We start from the raw sequence: 18,873 nt of genomic DNA on the forward strand, positions 1-18,873 counted from the left end.
GCCGGAAGGTGATTCTCTTGTTGACCGGGAGCCAGTGCAGGTCTCTCAGGTGTCCGGAGATGTGGCTGCGGCGGGGGATGTCCAGGATGAGACTTGCTGAGGTGTTCTGGATCCGCTGGAGTCTCTTCTGGAGTTTGGCGGTGGTTCCGGCGTAGAGGGAGTTGCCGTAGTCCAGACGGCTGGTGACGAGGGCCTGGGTGACCGTCTTCCTGGTCTCGGTGGGTATCCATCGGAAGATCTTACGTAGCATGCGCAGGATGTTGAAGCATGACGAGGAGACGGCGTTGACTTGTCTGGTCATGGAGAGGGAGGAGTCCAGGATGAAGCCCAGGTTGCGTGCGTGGTCTGTTGGTTTGGGTGCGCTGCCCAGGGCGGGGGGCCACCAGGAGTCGGTGGAGGGTGAGGATCCCAGGATGAGGACTTCAATCTTGTCCGAGTTCAGTTTCAGGCGGCTGTTCGACATCCATTTGGCAACGCCTGTCATCCCTTCGTGCAGGTTGGCTCTGGCGGTGGCGGGGTCGTTGGTGAGGGAGAGGATCAGCTGGGTGTCGTCGGCGTAGGAGATGATGTTGAGGTTGTGCTGGCGTGCGATGGCTGCGAGGGGGCTCATGTAGGTGTTGAACAGCGTGGGGCTGAGCCATGATCCTTGTGGCACGCCGCAGATGACTTCGGTGGCCTCTGATCTGAACGGGGGGAGGCGGACTCTCTGTGTCCTTCCGGCGAGGAAGGAGATGATCCACTCCAGTGCCTTCTCCTGGATTCCCACGTTGCTGAGGCGTTGTACTAGGGTACGGTGGCAGACCGTGTCGAAGGCCGCGGAGAGGTCTAGGAGGATGAGGGCCGCTGTTTCTCCGTTGTCGAGCAGGGCTCGGATGTCATTGGTAGCTGCGATCAGGGCGGTCTCGGTGCTGTGGTTGGCCCGGAAGCCAGACTGCGAGAGGTCGAGGGAACCGTTCGTCTCGAGGAAGGCGGCCAGTTGCTTGTTGACGGTCTTCTCGATGACTTTTGCCGGAAACGGGAGCAGCGAGATGGGGCGGTAGTTCTTGAGGTCGGTGGGGTCGGCTGATGGTTTCTTAAGTAGAGCGCTGAGTTCGGCGTGTTTCCAGCTCTCCGGGAAGGTGGCGGTGTTGATGATGTCCCGCAGGTGGGGTGCGATGACAGCGTCGGCCTTGTTGAAGACGTGGTGAGGGCAGGGGTCTGTCAGAGATCCGGAGTGGATGGAGTTCATCGTGCGGCAGGTGTCTTCTGTGCTGATCGGGGTCCAGGCGCGGAGGGTGGTGGTGGGGGGCGGTGGTTCGGTCGTGGCGTGCGTCGGTTGAGTGCTGAAGCTGTTGTGTATGTCCGCGATCTTGTTGTGGAAGTAGGAGGCGAGGGAGTTGCAGAGGTCTTGTGAAGGGGTGATGTCGTTGTTTCCGGCGTTGGGGTTGGAGAGCTCTCTCACGATGTTGAAGAGTTCCTTGCTGTTGTGTGCGTTGTTGTCCAGTCGTTCCTTGAATGCGGTTTTCTTGGTGGCGTGGATCAGTTGGTGGTGTTTTCGGGTGGCGAGCTTGAGGGCAGTCATGTTGTCCGGTGTTGGGTCTCTGCGCCAGGTTTTCTCGAGTGCTCTGCAGTTCTTCTTGGAGCTCTTGAGTTCGTCGTTAAACCATGGGGCTTTTTTGCTGCCGGGTCTGCTCGGTGGGGTCTTCAGAGGGGCGAGGTCGTCGGCGCAGTCGCTGATCCATTTCGTGAGGTTGGTGGCCGCTTGGCTGGGGTTCGTTGTGCTGGTGGGAGGGTTCTTGCTCAGGGATGTCGCGAGCTGGTTTGTAGTGATCTTGTTCCAGCTTCTGCGGGGAACCTGTTGCTGGTGATGGTGGAGCGTGGTTCTTCTGAAGCTGAAGTGGACGCAGCTGTGGTCCGTCCAGTGCAGTCCCGTGGCGTGGCTGAAGGCGATGTCCTTGCTGGAGGAGAAGACCGGGTCGAGCGTGTGTCCGGCGTAATGGGTGGGGGTGTCTACCAGTTGCTTGAGTCCGAGGTTGGCGAGGTTGTCTAGCAGGGTGGTGGTGTTGCGGTCGTTGTTGTTCTCCAGGTGGAAGTTGAGGTCCCCGAGGAGGCTCGAAGTCGAGTCGGGTCATGCTTTAAAATCTAAGAAGCATAAGAAAAAGAAGAGGAATGGTTCTCGACGCCTTTCGGGTAAAGAGGAGGCTCAGTCGTCGGCTTCGAAAGCTCATCGACATCGAAAGGACTAGGTATCTCCTTCTCCTTCCCCGGTGAGAGTATCTTCTCCAGTGACTTCACCCGCGCAGTCACCGGCGCCGAATTCTTCTCTATCTCCGGAGCATTCTCCGGCTCAGGTAGAAGAGGTACCAGTACCTGAAAGGCCATCAACTCCAGTGGATCCACCGTCTGCGCTGGCAGGCCCGAGTCCGGTGACGCCTATGCCTGAGCGCATTCCAGGCGAGTACCCTCCTTTTCCTGGTCCAGGGCAAGACCCAACGCATTATCTTAATGCGATGTACGGTGTCTTTGTGAGGGCAATGTACCCCTCTGGTGCACCTTCGGGTCCCATGGGTCCCATGGCATTCAATTTGGGAGTTCAATTTGGGAGTACCTCAAGCGTATGCTTGAGGTATGCTCCCTTCATGCCATTTATTCCTACGGTTCCATCTTGCCGTTTCCCGGCGCCGAGAACGTCGACGCTGACTTCGATTCCTCCTTCTCCGGCACCGTCAGATCGACGTCGGTCGACTTCGATTGTGCCCCTGGATCGAGGTACGATGCCGGTTCCGACTCCGTTGGATTCGTGTGCGACTCCGTTGGCCCCGAAGATAAGGTCCAGACGGGAGGCACAAAGATTGCTGGAGGAGCAGCATTATAGGGAGGATGAGATGGAAGAAGGAGAACTTCAAGAGTCAGAGGACTTTTTTGAAGACCTAAGAGAGGCAAGTGGTTTGAAACTATCACCAGAATGGCAAATCTCTCCTCCTTCAGAGGTTCCCTCCAAAGATGTGGTTCCTTACCACACTGTGATTCGTAAGGCGGCTGATCTTTTGGATTTGCAACTCCGACAACGGAATTTAAATCTAATATTCTGACAGAAGTGCTTCATTCTCCTTCTGCAGTAATTGAACGTTTACTTCCATTTAATGAAGCTATCACTGAGCCAATTATGGAAGTTTGGCTCAGTGAGATCCGGAGTTTTTATCCTCTCATCCTGCACATGAGAGTTTAGTTATTCAAGCCGCCTGTTCAAAGAAATGGGCTGGAGCTTTTCCACAGACTCTAGGTGGCAGAGAGTCTAAGAGACTGAATCCGGCTGCTAAAAAGGGGTTTTCATCAGCTTCTATGGCTCTTAAGTCCACCAATGCCACTTGCCTTTTGGGCAGGTATATCTATGCTTTAATGGATTCTGCTAGACAACTGGCCCCAAAGTAATCGGAGGAGGACAGAAAGAACTTTGATTAGGTCTTGTCTGACACTCAGGCAGCTGCAAAACAGGTGATCCAGAGTGGCCCTGATACAGCGGACTCTGTAGCCAGGATAATGGGGTTGTCTGTTGCATCTAGGAGGAGTGCCTGGCTTAAGTCTTCAGAATTTTCTCAGGATGTCCAGGCAACTCTTTTGGACTTTCCATTTGATAGTTCTGGACTTTTTGGGAAAAAGGCAGATGCAGCTTTGGAAAGATTTAGAGAAAGCAAGGCTAGAGCCAAGTCCCTGGGTCTTCAGACACAGCCTAGGGGTTCTTCTTATAGGAAGTTAAGGGGCTTTGGAAGGTCGTCCTTTCGGACAAACAGACAACCTCAGCAGCAGCAGGACCCCCTATATAAGTCATACAGGGGCAGGAACAGAGGTCGCCCACGAGGTAGACAACCCTCTTCTCTTTCTCTACCTCTCCCCCTCTTACCACAGCAAAGCAGCACTAGATCCCCCATTCTGGATCATGTTGGTCCTGTGGGGGGGTCGGCTTACTTATTTTCTGCAAGATTGGGAATTGGTCACTACAGGTGATACCCAAGAAGGATGGAAGGTTACGTCCAATCCTGGATTCAGGGTCTTGTATCTTTTTCTGAAGCAAGAAAAGTTCAAGATGCTCACCCTAGCGCAGGTTCTTCAAGCGCTGCAGCAAGAGAACTGGATGGCGTCGATCGACTTACAGGACGCGTATTTTCATATCCCAATCCTGAAGTCGCACAGGTAGTATCTCCGTTTCACGGTGGGGTTGCAACATTATCAGTTTGCGGTCCTCCCGTTTGGACTTACTACTGCACCTGGAGTCTTCACCAAGGTGATGGCAGTGGTAGCAGCCCATCTCAGAAGATCGGGGATTCCAGTTTTCCCCTATCTGGACGACTGGCTGATCAAAGTTGAGTCGCCAGAGAAGGTGTGTCATCATCTGCAGGTGACAACACAGCTCCTTGTACAAATTGGGTTTTTCGATAAACGTACCCAAGTCTCCCCTGGTGCCCTCCCAGCGCAACCTGTTTATAGGGGCGGTACTGGACACTACTGTCTGTCGAGCATTCCCTCCTCAAAGGATTCTCGATATTCAGGAAATGATTCCCTTGTTTTACAATGGAGCGGTTATTCCAGTCCTGAAGGTCCTTCGTCTGCTCGGTCTGTTTGCTTCCTGCATTCTGTTGGTCAACCATACACGCTGGCACATGAAGGCGCACCAGTGGTGCCTCCGCAGGCAGTGGTATCAGCATAAAGGAGATCTCAGGGAGTCTGTGAGGATCTCCAGAGAAGCTGCGGTGGATCTGTCTTGGTGGAGCGTGGAAGGCAATCTGACTCAGGGAAAGCCCTTCCATCTCCCTCCATCGGTGGCCACAGTGATAACGGATGCATCCACTCTAGGGTGGGGTGCTCATCTGGGGGATCTGGAGCTCAAAGGTCTTTGGTCTCCAGAGGAAAGGTTGCTTCACATCAACCTTCTGGAATTACGGGCGATACGTTTGGCGCTCAAGGCCTTTCTCCCTTCCCTTCACGGTCAGTCGGTTCAAGTCCTAACGGACAACCCTACCGCGATGTGGTATGTCAACAAACCGGGGGGAGTAGGGTTGCATTATCTCTGCAGATAGGCTCTCCTTCTCTGGTCCTGGGTTTGGGATCATCAGATTTGTCTGATGGCAAATCATCTGGCCGTAGTTCTAAACATACATGCAGACAGTCTGTCGGTATTTGTCAGCCGACCACGAGTGGAGGCTTCATTCGGAGGTGGTACGTCACGTCTTCCGGACGTGGGGGACTCCTTGGGTGGACCTGTTTGCCACTCATGAGAACGCTCACTGCCCGTCATTCTGCAGTCTCCAGTATCCGATGCAGGGGGCGCTGGGGGGCGCGTTTCAGTTGAGTAGGGGCTTTCAACTCCTTTACGCGTTTCCTCACATACCCTTGATTCCTCGGGTTCTGAGGAAGATTCGCCAAGACCGGACAAAAGTCATATTGATCGCCCCGGATTGGCCAAGAAGGGTGTGGTACACGGATCTTCTCCACCTCTCCTCGTGCCCTCCGCTCCGTCGCCCTTTCAGGGCAGATCTCCAGTCGCAGGGGCAGGTTCTACACCCCCACCTCCAGAGCTTACACCTTCATGCCTGGAGATTGAACGGGGAAATCTGAATTCTTTCTCTCTCCCGCCTGACGTGGTGGTTCTTTCGACCAGGCGGTATTCCACCAAGTCGATTTATTCCTATAGGTGGTTCAAATTTGTTTCATGGTGTGGAGAGAAGTCTATTGACTCCTTAAGGGCCCGTTTATCCAACATCCTTCATTTTGCTCTTTCTTTAGCCCAGCAGGGCTTTGCGGTGGCTACTGTGAAGGGCTATTTGTTGGCTTTGTCGGCATTCCTTTGTTGGCATTCCTTTGTTTGCCGGATCAGCCGTCATTATTTAAATCTCCTATTGTGTTAAGTTTTATTAAGGGCCTTACCAACAAATTTCTGCCCACTCCATTTATTGTGCCTCAATGGGACTTAAATCTTGTCTTAACTGCTTGATGGGTTCTCCCTTTGAGCCCTTGCACAAGTGTCCCTTGAGACTGTTGTCTTCTAAAACGTTTTTTCTAGTTGCTATTACCTCGGCAAGGAGGGTAAGTGAGCTTCAAGCTCTGAGTTCGAGACCCCCATTTTTGACCATTCATGCTGAAAGAATGGTACTCAGGACCAGGGCTGCAAAGAACAAGTCCAGTCGGGAGCTCGAAACCGCGGATTGTCTCCACGAGATTCTAGAATCTCGTGGAGACAACCCGCGGTACTTTGCCGATTGATTGGGCGCATACGTGGGTGCTACTTATACGCCACACGTGGAATGTATCAAATTTTGGACACTCTTGATGCTTTTTGAAAATTAGCCTTTTTAAAAGCTGGATTAATTGCGACAGCCATCAACATTTGTGATTGGCCAGTCCTGTATAAAGCAATATATCGCTCAAGCCTATCTCAAGTCCTGATGATGACCGCTTAGTAACCCAGCGGTTGAAACGCCGTCGACGCTTTTTGTGGCCATAATTTTTAAAGGACACATTACTTTGTCTGTGTTGTTCTTTTGCACATGTAATGTCTGTTTGTTAGCCACTTGTTTGGTTTGTGAAGTTGTTTGTTTTCTGTTTACCAACATATTGTCTTGAGCGTAATGGTTCTCTTTTTGAACTTTTACATATATAATAAATTATAAATGTTTTTTTGAATTGTTTACGAATACGCAGGCTTCTTCTTTTTGCTTTTATGTTTTCATTGTTTGCATGAAGTTTGAATATCTATTTTGACTTCTTTACCTGAACCCCTGTTAGGTGTTATAATCGACTGTCCCTGGTTCAGGGTTGTTGGACAGCCCCTGTAGCTTGTCAACAATTACAAATATGGGCGGAGAGTGGGTGGGACTTCAAATCTATACCCACTACAGCATGCCTCGCCGAGCAACACATGCACTGCCCAGGCTCAGCCTTAAAACCCAGGAGTGTCGTGTCTGATGTAACTGGTGCTTATTTAAAGTGCTTCAGTACTTCCGGGACGAGTTTGCACTATATAAAACTGCAACAAAGAAACAAGCATTTACAATGCAACGGTCTCGCCTTTGAAAAAGTTAGAGCTATTGGCATTGTAAATGAAAACATTTTTATTTATGTGTTGGTTTTGAAAATAGATAAATAAATGGCACTGTCATTTACAATGCCAATAGCTTAATCGCTCGCAAATGCCACACACAAACACACACACCCACACAGAGTCCCACAAACACACATACCTACAGAGCCACACGCAGAGCCACACACACACACACACACACACACAGAGCCACACACACACACATACACAGAGCCACATACACAGACACACACACATCTACAGACCCACATATACACACACACACACACACACAGCCACACACACACTTCATCCACCCACTAAGTCCATCCACCTAGCCACCACTCAACTCCATTCATCCACTGACTCCATCCACCCAACCACACCTTGTCAATGGTAGTAAGCACTATATAAATACAGTTACAAAACAATACATAAAACGAACTTGTGCAAGTACATGACACCTTAATGAATCACAATCACTTGCTCTGCCTTGATCCAGGCGTAAAAGCAACTTAAACAAGATAAAAGCTTTGTTAATGAACCCCATTGTAACCATCGATTTGCCAGTCTGTCCCTTCCTCATTGCTCTTACTGCCAACTTTACAATAATGATCCTCAATCAGAAAAGAGAAGTATATAATTGAATGGCACAAAACAGACAACTGCACGCTATATAATATTTCACAACAGACACAGGTGAGATAATGGCATGGGAAGATGTTTTTACATTAGCAGCCGCTCCTGAGGTGGTCAGAGCCCCCAGCAACCCCCCCCTCCTCCCCCCGTCGAACCGCACCCTCCAGGGCCAGCATGGATGGGAAGTCCTTGCAGTTGGAGATGCCGGTGGAGTCGGTGATGCAGGTTGGACCAGAAGGTGGCCGTGGTGATGACAGTGCCGTCGATGCTCGACACCTTCCAGTAGTCGGTGGGCAGCGTGGAGCAGACCAGCACACAGCCCGACAGGGCCAGCAGGAAGGCCACGATCTCCCCCGCCATGCTGGCCATGGGCACCGGCGAGGGTCAGAGAGCATGGGGTCAGAGCTGAGGGCACGGGGGAGGGTCAGAGGGCACAGGGGTAAGGGCTGAGGGCACAGGGATAAGGGCTGAGGGCACAGGTAAGAGCTGAGGGCACAGGTAAGAGCTGAGGGCACAGGTAAGAGCTGAGGGCACAGGAGTCAGAAGCGAGGGCCTAGGAAGAGCGGAGGGCACAGGAAAGGGTAAGAGCTGAGGGCACAGGGCAGGGTAAGAGCTGAGGGGAGAGGGGTAAGAGCTGAGGGCACAGGGGTAAGAGCTGAGGGCACAAGGGTAAGAGCTGAGGGCACAGGGGTAAGAGCTGAGGGCGCAGGGGTAAGAGCTGAGGGCGCAGGGGTAAGAGCTGAGGGCACAAGGGTAAGAGCTGAGGGCACAGGGGTAAGAGCTGAGGGCGCAGGGGTAAGAGCTGAGGGCGCAGGGGTAAGAGCTGAGGGCGCAGGGGTAAGAGCTGAGGGCGCAGGGGTAAGAGCTGAGGGCGCAGGTAAGAGCTGAGGGCGCAGGGGTAAGAGCTGAGGGCACAGGGGTAAGAGCTGAGGGCGCAGGGGTAAGAGCTGAGGGCACAGGGGTAATAGCTGAGGGCACAGGGGTAATAGCTGAGGGCAAAGGAGTAAGAGCTGAGGGCAAAGGGGTAAGAGCTGAGGGCACAGGTAAGAGCTGAGGGCACAGGTAAGAGCTGCGGGCACAGGGGTAAGAGTTGGGGGCACAGGAGTCAGTGAGGGCACAGGTGAGGGCAGAGGGCAGCGTGGTGAGGGCTGAAAGCCTGGGTTGAGGTCAGAGGGCACATGTGCCAGAAGTGAGGGCCTAGGAAGAGCTGAGGGCAGCGGGGTAAGAGCTGAGGGCAGAGGGGTAAGAGCTGAGAGTACAGGGGTAAGAAGTGAGTGAGGGCCCGGCGTGAGATCAGATGGCAGAGGATTCAGAGCTGAGGGCACCTGCGAGGGTAGAGAGCAACGCGGCAAGGGACGAATGCCCTGCTTGAGGTCAGAGGGCGGTACGGGGCAAGAGTTGATGACCAAGGGGTAAGAGCGCTATGCCGGAGCCGGGCACTGGTCAGAGCTGAGGGCACAAGACGGGATGGAGCAGATGGACGCAGGGATGACCAAGGGGTAAGAGCGCTATGTCGGAGCCGGGCACCGGCACAGTAGCTTGCCCCACTTACAACACCCTGCTTCGCGCGATGATTGGCTCAACGGCCTTATTTAAGTACGAAGCAACCACAGCTACTAAAAATACCCCCTTAAAAAAACACGTAGTTTGCCAATATAACAATCAGCACTGCTCAAAAACGTAACAAGCACAGATAAAACAGTCCTGCATTATTATACTTTCACTCTAGAAATACAAGCTGCGAAAACTAATCTAAACTAAACCAACAACCCGAAAAACATACCTCTCAAACCACCGTAAAAAGCCCGAGACTCACAGAAAGATACCACCAACAACGTTCAACCCAGATGAACCACCTTGGTGGGCAAACGCGTAGAGGGCTTAAAAGGGAGAAGGTGAGGAACTAGAAGCAAAAACTCCGCAAGGGTGAGTAGGTAACACCAAGAAGGGACAAAGGGGGTAAGATATCAACAAGGGGGCGGGGCACATAAAGCGAGAGTTCGGGCTGTGGGGAGGAGGCATGAGCTCAGGGTGAAAACAGAACAATGGGGGTATTCACAGATGTGTAATGTCACACTACTCACCCACTAGCCCCTCGAGTGCGCCCCGTGAACACCAACTCGACCCACCCTTACCTGCTCCTTCTCTCTTCTCTTCCGCTCTGAGTTCTACGTGTCTATGCGCAGCTCCGATGGCGTCCTGTGAGCTCACAGTAGCTTGCCCCCCCTACAACGCCCTGCTTCGCGCGATGATTGGCTCAACGGCCTTGTTGTAGTAGTATTGTTATAATTACTACTGCGGATGTTAGTATCTGCAGCAGCTGTACTATGGTAGTAGAGGTGCACATAATAACGAGTGAATAAAAGCACGGAGGATGCCAGGGGCGTCTCACAGAGTATACCAGACTCAGCGGTACTCCTTTTGCATACGGACTTGCGTGCATTGTGTCACGAATGCATGTCCCAAGAGACCTGAGGCTGTCCCGCTCTGTGCCATCCAGGGCAGGCCCCCCGCACCGCCTCCAAGGCCCTGTGACCTGGGGATGTCCTGAACTCTCACTATCATAATGTGTTCTCTGAACCTGCGAGACGTTTGGTAAGAAAACCTGCCCTGTCCCTGCTCCTTGAGGCCCTGTGAGGGAAATGACTGAAGCACCCCTACATGAAATTAGACTCTAAAATCCATTCTGCTGCGTCAGAAAACTATTGCATTTACTGCACTATGCCCATCCGTGCTCCTTTCACTGAACGAGGCAGGGAGGGCCCAGGGTGCTGCTCTGGCACCGTGCCCACCCACCCGTGCTCCTTGAGAAGGGCTCTCCCCAGAAAAGGGGTGCCAACCCACCCGTGCTCCGCCCTACAGGGCGGGCCACTATTGCCCTACTGTAACAACTATGCAGCCGTAGGCCGTGCTCGTCCGCACCGTTTCTGCTCCGTGCCCATCCATGCCCCTCTCTGGGACAAGCTTCACTGAGAAGGGAGGGGAGTCACAGCACCTCCACCTACCTGAAGCATCCGGGGAGGGGTGTACCCTGACTACAGAAAGTAGAAATCTGCAGTGGGTCAGTCTGCCCATCGTGCTCGGTGCCCATTTACTGGACAGTCTTCCCCGAGAAAGAGGACACACAGCAGCTCAAAAACAGAAGAGAGGCGCTCAACCCCGCCCCTGCTTTCGGCCCGGCATCATAAGTAAATGTGTCCACCCCTCAGCGTGTTCACAACCCGGAGAGGACGGGTCGGCCTCGTTAGCAGATTTCCGATGGTGATGGATTGAAAATGAACCGCCCCGTCTTTATTTGCATTATCTCCAGGGATGCGGTGTATGTACAGACGGCCCGAGTCCTGCTTTCTGAAAGGAAATGGTTAGTAAACGAGTGCTCACTTCCATTTGCCTATTTTCGTTTGGAAGGATACTTTCCAAAAGCTCCAGCTACGGCAAATAACCTGTTTTGGAGTTTTGCAGCTTACCAATGAGAGAACCAACAATCTTGAAGAAAGACTACAACAAGAAAACGGCAAGAAAGCGAACACTCACCAGCAGGAGCTTCTGGAGTTTTCATTATCTCACGGCCCGCCCGGCCATTGTGTCGGGTGTTAAAGCGGACCAAGCGGACCACGCCATGAAGGCTAGTGCCCGGCCGCCATCTTCAGAGAACTGACCAAAAGAAACATTAAAAAAAAACGCCGCCCACCGCCGCATGACGTAGGAAAAGGGGTGGGATGAGTAAAAATCGCGGGAACGCCCACGAATCTGCTCGCAGAATGACGAGCAGATCTCTCTTCCAATGGCGAGCCTCCATTTATGGAGCTAGCCAATGGAAAGAGAGGGCGGGACAACACACACATACTGAAAACATTAGATTTCGCCTGCGCCGAAAAGCTGCGCGGTGCGCAGCTTTCGACAGGCGAAACCTAAAAAGGAGGAGGTGAGGGCTGAAGTGCACTATGTTGTTAGCATTTTCTTTGAAATGGGGAGCCTGAATTGCCCGCAAGAAGCAGGGTCTCAGACCTTAGTGTCTCACAAAGAGACACTAGATATGAGACTTCTCACTATAAACATGGTTATCTTTACTCCAATTCGCAACTACTTTTCTGCAGCTCAGCGGCAGCAGATGTACCAAAAACAATACTACCAATGGTTGCATCATCCTCTTGCCCACTCACAATGTGATGGTCAGATACACTCACTCCAAGAAGTTTCGTTATTGAATTGCTCTCTAAATGATCACTGTAAAGATGCCTCACGAACCCCACTATTAGATTTTTAGACTCGATCAGATTTGCAAATTGGATTGCTTATTAGGTGTTTCCTTGCCGAGTTAAGTTGCTTGAGAGGATGGAAAAATATCTAAAGAAATATTCCGATCTCTACTCTGATCAGTGCAGTTTTTACTTTAAGCACGCTTTGTTGGACTTTGGAGAAAAAGTAATGCAGCCCATCAACACTGGCCAGCCTATAGAAACCGCATCATTAAGTATGTCTGGCCAGTCTCAGAAGACTGACGTTGAGTTATTCTGTTGCCAGTTGGAAAACTCAGCTATGAGCTGCATAAAGCTCCGTCACTTTCCCTGCAAGTATTAAATACAGTACACCATTTTCATGCACAGATGTTTGCCAATGGCACATAACTGCTTAGTCAGCCCGATCTAGTTTTCCCTGGTTCTACATTCCACAGAATGCAAATATTCCAGAAATTGGCCGCTTGCATAAAATTCTGATCTATACCATTTTTGGTTTGTTGGATTTGGTTTGTGGGATGTGTTATTCTTATATGGCAAGGAAACTTATATAGAATTGCCATAAATGCCGATGGCAGGCCCCTGCGTTACTGTTTCATTTTAAAACAAGTTTTGAAACCTTTTAAATTGGCTCTATTTTAGCCCTATACAGACCTTCTGCATTTTTCATTGTTAGTTTCATACCATAACATTGCAGAGGGCCAGTGGTTGAAAGATTTTTTTTGTTTGTTTTTAATAAAATGCAGTTTATTTCTGGATTAAGTTAATTTTAAATAAATATTTAAGCATGCTGTTTTAAAGCAGCATTTACTAACATGTCTAAAAATGGTGGCGTTAATGCTTTCTCAGGCGAGATTTTCTTTCTTGGCTCCGATGCTCCCTGTGCAGTAAGGCGACCTCCTCTTTATCCCAACTATTTTGTCTTCCGACCCCTCATTAATATGACATACATTTTGAGGTGAATATATATGTTATCCCGAATACTAAACCTATATAAAACAACTGGACATTTTAATTTGCAGTAGTTTTTAAATGCACGCCTTTTGTATTCAAAATTGTAATTTAATCACTTTGTTTGCATGTTAAAATTGAGCACACCGATGTTTACTAATGTGAATGCTTGAATTCCATCATTATCTAATATCGAGAAAATGATTTTCTTTAACCCAATTTAGTACAGAATTGTTTGTTAATTTATACTCCTGCTTATCTTCAGGATCTGGAGAAGGCCTGGGAAAAATAATTCAGAGGTTTCCGGAGAAGGATTGGAGTGATGTACCTTTCCCCCAAGGCATTGAACTGGCAAGTAGTCCATATATATATTACCATTTGTATTTATATTCTACATTACGATTGAAAATTTCACGATGTAGCAGCTATAGTAATTAAGATCTTTCAAACTCTCCGACCTACCCTTTCTGTCCCTGACCTGCCGTATTTTTCTCTAGCTTGGTATCGCTCTCTTTACCAATTTATGTATTTTTTCATATATTTATCTTCTCCGTCTGCAAATTTTAGCTATCGCTGTTAGAGATATTTTTGATAGTGTTTTAACTATAAGTTTCTTAAAGATAGGAGCCATTGCCATATTACAAGAATGTTGATCATATGCATTAAAGGTTAACAAATGAAGATATTTGCCTTGCGTTCAGAACTGTGAGTTTTGTAGTCTTTAGCTACGCTTTCTTCCACAGTGCATACCTGCCAACTCACACGGTGCCACACCGTGTGACACACAATATTGGCCCCATCACACGTTCTCCGGTAAGGAGCCGATATCACACAGTGGCAGGAAAACGAGGTGAAAGCCACTGTAAATAGTTTTCAGTTTGTTTTCCGAGGCTTTGAACAGTCCATTAAGAGGTATAAAAACACCCTAGGACATGGGCACCAGCCTCGGCAAGCTTTTTTGTTTTGTTTGGGAGAGGGGTTTGAGGGTGGGGTGGGGTTCAAAAGTGCCTTGTAGGTACTTCTTGGTGCGAGGCCCCGCCCATCCATCATACTGTGAGATTGTTGTGCAAGTTGCCATGTATGACAGTGCCAGTTGGTCACTCACATCAGTGCGCTTGGTGGTAGCAATGTTGTTTGAAAAATAAGAAAATTCCAACTTTTACATTGGACTAATTCACTTCTCATTGCCAACGGTGATACCAGCTCTTTAGATTCCTATTCACAAATCATCAAGTCCGAAACTGCATCATCTGGTTGCAGAAAACTCTTAGTTCTCCACATTAAACCCAAACACAACTATGTCCAGACAAGGGAAACAAACTGACCTGGGACAAGAGATCACAGAGACAACCTGGGCGGAAATATGCCAGGGTCGCAAAATCTTCCATCAGCATTCAATATAAATGCTTAAAAAATTCTTAACCTAATGGTATCTACCACACACACACACAATGACTGCAAGCCTAGCACTATGTTGGAAAAACTGTGGGGTGAGGGGCACCTTTTTCACATGTGGTGGACATGCCTACAGATACATTGGAGCCACTGATGGTCCTTCTTGGAGGCCCCAGTGACGATATCATATTCCCACTCACCACACCTACAGACAAGCTATTTTCACTTTTGTTAGAATCAGCATGAATGACACTTGCCAGGGTATGGAATCAACTAATTCCCCTGCCCCATTTCACTACTGGTGGGACATAGTCTGGAATATTTAGGCAATGGAGACCTCTCTGCTATAATACATGATAAGTCTCACAAATTTGGCGGAACCTGGCAAGCCTTCAAAACCTAAATTAAACCAGCATCATAGGGGCTATCCAGCAGACCTTGGCCTTCAAATTGGTACGAACTGCAGGTCTCCGTACCATGTTGCCTTCTCCAGCCTCTACATAGGACACTGATTGACTGGGCTAATCTGCGGAATGATCTTGAATGCATGGACACAAGGAAATAACCGCTGCTGACGGCCAATTTGGACTGTAATTTACCATTTGCTATGTTGAATCATTACGTCAGTGTATCCGATCTGTCTTAATCTATGTGTTCAAACGCTGTCCATCTGCAGAACGAAAAAAAACAATAAATGTATTTGTCATAAAAAAGAATAGGACTCTTGAACGTTCCATCAACTCTTACATCCAAATATAAAGCAAAAATAGTGTGTGCATTCTATCCTGTCTCGGCAGTTATTGCTCAGTGATAAATCGATATCTTGAAGATCCAGATCAAGAAAAAAAAAGTTTTTTTACCACTCTGAAGCAGCAAACGATACAAATACGTTCTAACCCGTGCCATGCTTCGAAAGACACAGTTTTTCCCCCTGAATGGCAAGGATCTTTTCAGTGTTTTATGGGTGAACTTTACAGATATTCTTGGATTGCCTTTAATTAACAGCATTCATCCTTAAAGGTGGCAAGACTGGGCTGCAGGCAGTGTGGCCTTTAAGCTGACTAGTACGTGTTAATGTATAGAGAGACCCTTTTCATATATGCGGCGTTCTTTACTTCAGCAGGATTTTCTGTCTTTCCTCATTTCTTTAATGTTTCCCCATTTGGAGTACCTGGGGCCATATTACAATAAGTTGCTCCCTCTTTGCAGGGGCACTTTGGTATTATTGAAGGGGGCACAGACGCTTGTGCGTCCCTTTCTATAATACCGATAGCGCTGGAGCAGACTTTTAGTTAGTGGGCTTCAAAAAGCGGACCACACGCTTTTTGTGTGGCCTAGAGCGTGCGGTTACGTGCACAGTTACTAGCACAGGCGCCATCTAGCTTTCCTCTCTTGTCATGACTCATTAAGTGCATCGTCGCAGGCACCTTTACATGTATATTTAATATTAACCATCATGTGGTAGGCTATCATAAAAACTGGTCTTGACAATAAAGTGCCGGTGCCGAGCACCGGAAACCACTGGCGCGAATTAAGCACTGGTGGAATCAACACAAGTACAGTTTCAAGAATGGAAACTGAATTTAATTCCATTGAACATAATGCATTACATAATGACAGATATTGACTTTCCCTTCTTTAAACCAATGATTACTCTTTGCTATATTTTCATTTTTGTTCTGGGTGCCTTTACAGTTCATGGATGTTTAAAGTTTCACTTGGCTCCCTTTCCTTAAGCATGTAAATACTTATAGATGTCTAAGGCCATTACCTGTTCCAGAAATAATCAGGAGTCGTTGATCTTAATTGCGCTTTCTGTAAAAAAAAAATCATATCTTTGACTCTAAAAACCTAAGCTAAAGGGTTCTCTGACTTTACTGCATGTAGAATATTACAAGTAAGTGTCTTAAATGGAACTCTTCTTTCAGTCATCCCAAATGGAGATTGGCGAGATTTGTGTTTTTATATTCTAGTCACCACTTGATGGCCCCAAGAGTCACTCTTTTGCTTACAATGGCCAATAGATCACAAAACATGGAGGATCACCACACAGCAAAAAACAACAAATGGCCAGAACAACATTCCCATCTCATTAGAAACTGTTGAAGACACGAGTCCCTCGCCAAGTAGTAATTGTCAGAGATAATGGTGGAATTCAGAATTTTTATATATATATTTGGATGTAAAGTTTGAAATGAGAATTGAATGCCTCTACGGTCAGACTCCGAAGCTGACACCCAAAATCTACCTCCGAGCATTGTGAACTGAGTGAGTCAGACACAAGCAGTGTAGGGAAACATAACAAACACCGAAAGAGACAAACTGCGTGAATCAGAGGACTTGATTTTGTAATACAAAAAAAATTGAGAGAATGGGTAGTCAGTGGGTCGCTGGCTCGATATCCAAAGGCCTAGTTCAGAGTCAATTTAGCCATAGAAGCATCCATGATTACATTGGCTAAAAAATCACTGCACTACTGAGCAATGCAAATGCTAAACCATAACCTTTCTCTAACTGGTTAATTATTTTCTTTGTGTCAAAATCTATATAAGTTGGTTCTCTAGACGCATTAGATTCTTTTGCACTGGGGCAAAGGTTTCATGAACTGCTTCATAGAATTCTCTCACTGTTTCTGGTTTAATTGGGTTGCATTCCTTTTAAGTTTAGAAAATGTAAACAATGTATTTTGGAGCAGGAATGTGTGAGCGTCCAATTCCCCGTAGAAACGCATTTTATTGAATGGATATTTAAAGACTGAGAAAGAGGAAAAATACATAGCAAATTTAGTGTAACAATGTTGCTGCTGTCCGTCGCAGAAATTAATAGTTTTCATGTAAAAGGTTTTCAACTAGTTCGAGCAAACATGTAGGCGGAAAAGTAATATATTTTTGTTTGTATTGTTTTTGTCATACACTCAGTTTTGGAATCATACTCCCTTTTCTTTAAGCACAAGGCAGTGTTCAAGGGAAAACACCCTTTACAACAAATGTCATTTTTGATACATTCTCTGTAGAGTCCGTGGTTCCTGGTCACTGGAACGTTACATAATTTGGACTTGCGGAAGAGCTCTGACACCGTATGGTGCTTGCATGAAATTCATAAAGACTGCTGGCAATAATATTGGTAATTTCATATTAGATGTTTATCTTGTCTAGCAAGGTCCTTCTCATTATTCACCCTCCTAAATGTACTTCCCATCTAGAGTCGAAATGGGAAAACCCAGTGTTGCACATGTCCAATCTTTCTTCAGTATACGAAATTATGTCATGCACCAACCACTCAGTTTATTTCTTGATTTTTTTTTAAGACATTTTTTTTAGATTTTCTTTCAATTTTACAAGTTTACTGTCACATGACCAACACAAAATTTCCTACGCTTATTACATTTTCACTTGTATGTTGAGACTATGGTGAAGTGTGTGAGTGGTGAACATGCGTGTTAATTGCTCTACTGCAGCCGTAAAGTGTTGTGCTATGTTTTGATGCAGCTCCGAAAAGAGTCTGTCCTTTCTGAAAAATATCTGGTCCTTGGAACTACTGGTGCGAACAGCTAACTGGGGATCGGAACCCAGGACAAACATGTTAGGGTAGGGTGAGATGTTCCCGCCGGACGTCAGAGAAATTGTGCTTTTGTTTGCTATGGTTCTTGAAGGTCTGGGTGCTTTGCGTGGGTCTCTATCCCTGTGGGATTGCTGTGTGATCGCACATCTGTTTGGTGCATGGGAACGTCTGTATTGTCATGGGTGCCTTGGGGGATCTCACTGTGTCTCTTGTCTCGCAGCCTCATCTGCAGTTGACGATGATAGTAGTTGTTGGGCGCTAGTCGTGTGTTGACGGAAATGGTGTAGTAGCGCGGCCCACTCAGTTTATTTTGATAAAGAAAGGCTGTTGCACAGATTGTTTTATCTTTCTAAAAGATGTGTTCTAGTATAGGTATACGGATGTTCTGTCCACCCATCTCTTTATCAGAAGGAGCCATATTGCTGAATAAATATCTGTTTTTAGAGTCAAGTGTTGTCCATCTTTTGTAATTGTTTCACTTGCCTTCATGCTTGCTTGGAGTACGTTGCTTAAAATGGTGCAAAACTGGCTCTGCGTTACTCCCAAATTAAAGATCTAAGACACCTCACCCAACATCACTGGTGAGTTTGGTGCATCATTGCCAGCAATTTCTATGTATGTGCCCTGTAGATCCTGCTGGACAATTTCCGGGTGTCTTCGAGAGATAAGCACTGCTGCCTGACCTCCCACACAGTTGTGTCTTACAGCCTGATTCATCATTCTCCCGTTTTGCGAGCCCCTAATAGCGATTCATAACGAATCGCTGTTAAGGACTTGCAAAACGGGATTCATGTAGGAATTGCAATAAATATTGCGATTCCTACATGTTCCTTATTTGCGATTAGCTATTTGCTAATCGCTAATAAGGAATAACTCCCCATGCATTCCTATGGGCCTACAGGCAATTAGCTAATCGCAAATAAGGATGCGATTTCAAGGGTGCAGGGGTGTCCAAAGGACACCCTGTAGCACCCCTGAAATGTAATCTACATTGCTGTTGCGCACACACACATGTCCAAAGGACATGTGTGTGTG

The 18,873-nt window shown here is 47.9% G+C and overlaps 1 protein-coding gene across 4 annotated transcripts in view; it reads left to right on the forward strand.

The window, feature by feature from the left end:
- The window catches only part of SBF2 (SET binding factor 2), a 2,295,537-nt gene that overhangs the window by 267,807 nt on the left and 2,008,857 nt on the right, over positions 1-18,873 (forward strand). For all 4 annotated transcript variants that reach the window (XM_078680952.1, XM_078680953.1, XM_078680956.1 and 1 more), the window contains exon 2: positions 13,148-13,233. In XM_078680952.1, coding sequence (XP_078537078.1) covers positions 13,148-13,233 — 86 coding nt within the window. The remainder of the gene's footprint in view (positions 1-13,147; positions 13,234-18,873) is intronic.

This window comes from Lissotriton helveticus, chromosome 3_1, assembly GCF_964261635.1.
Source record: "Lissotriton helveticus chromosome 3_1, aLisHel1.1, whole genome shotgun sequence".
Classification (NCBI taxonomy): Eukaryota; Metazoa; Chordata; class Amphibia; order Caudata; family Salamandridae; genus Lissotriton; species Lissotriton helveticus.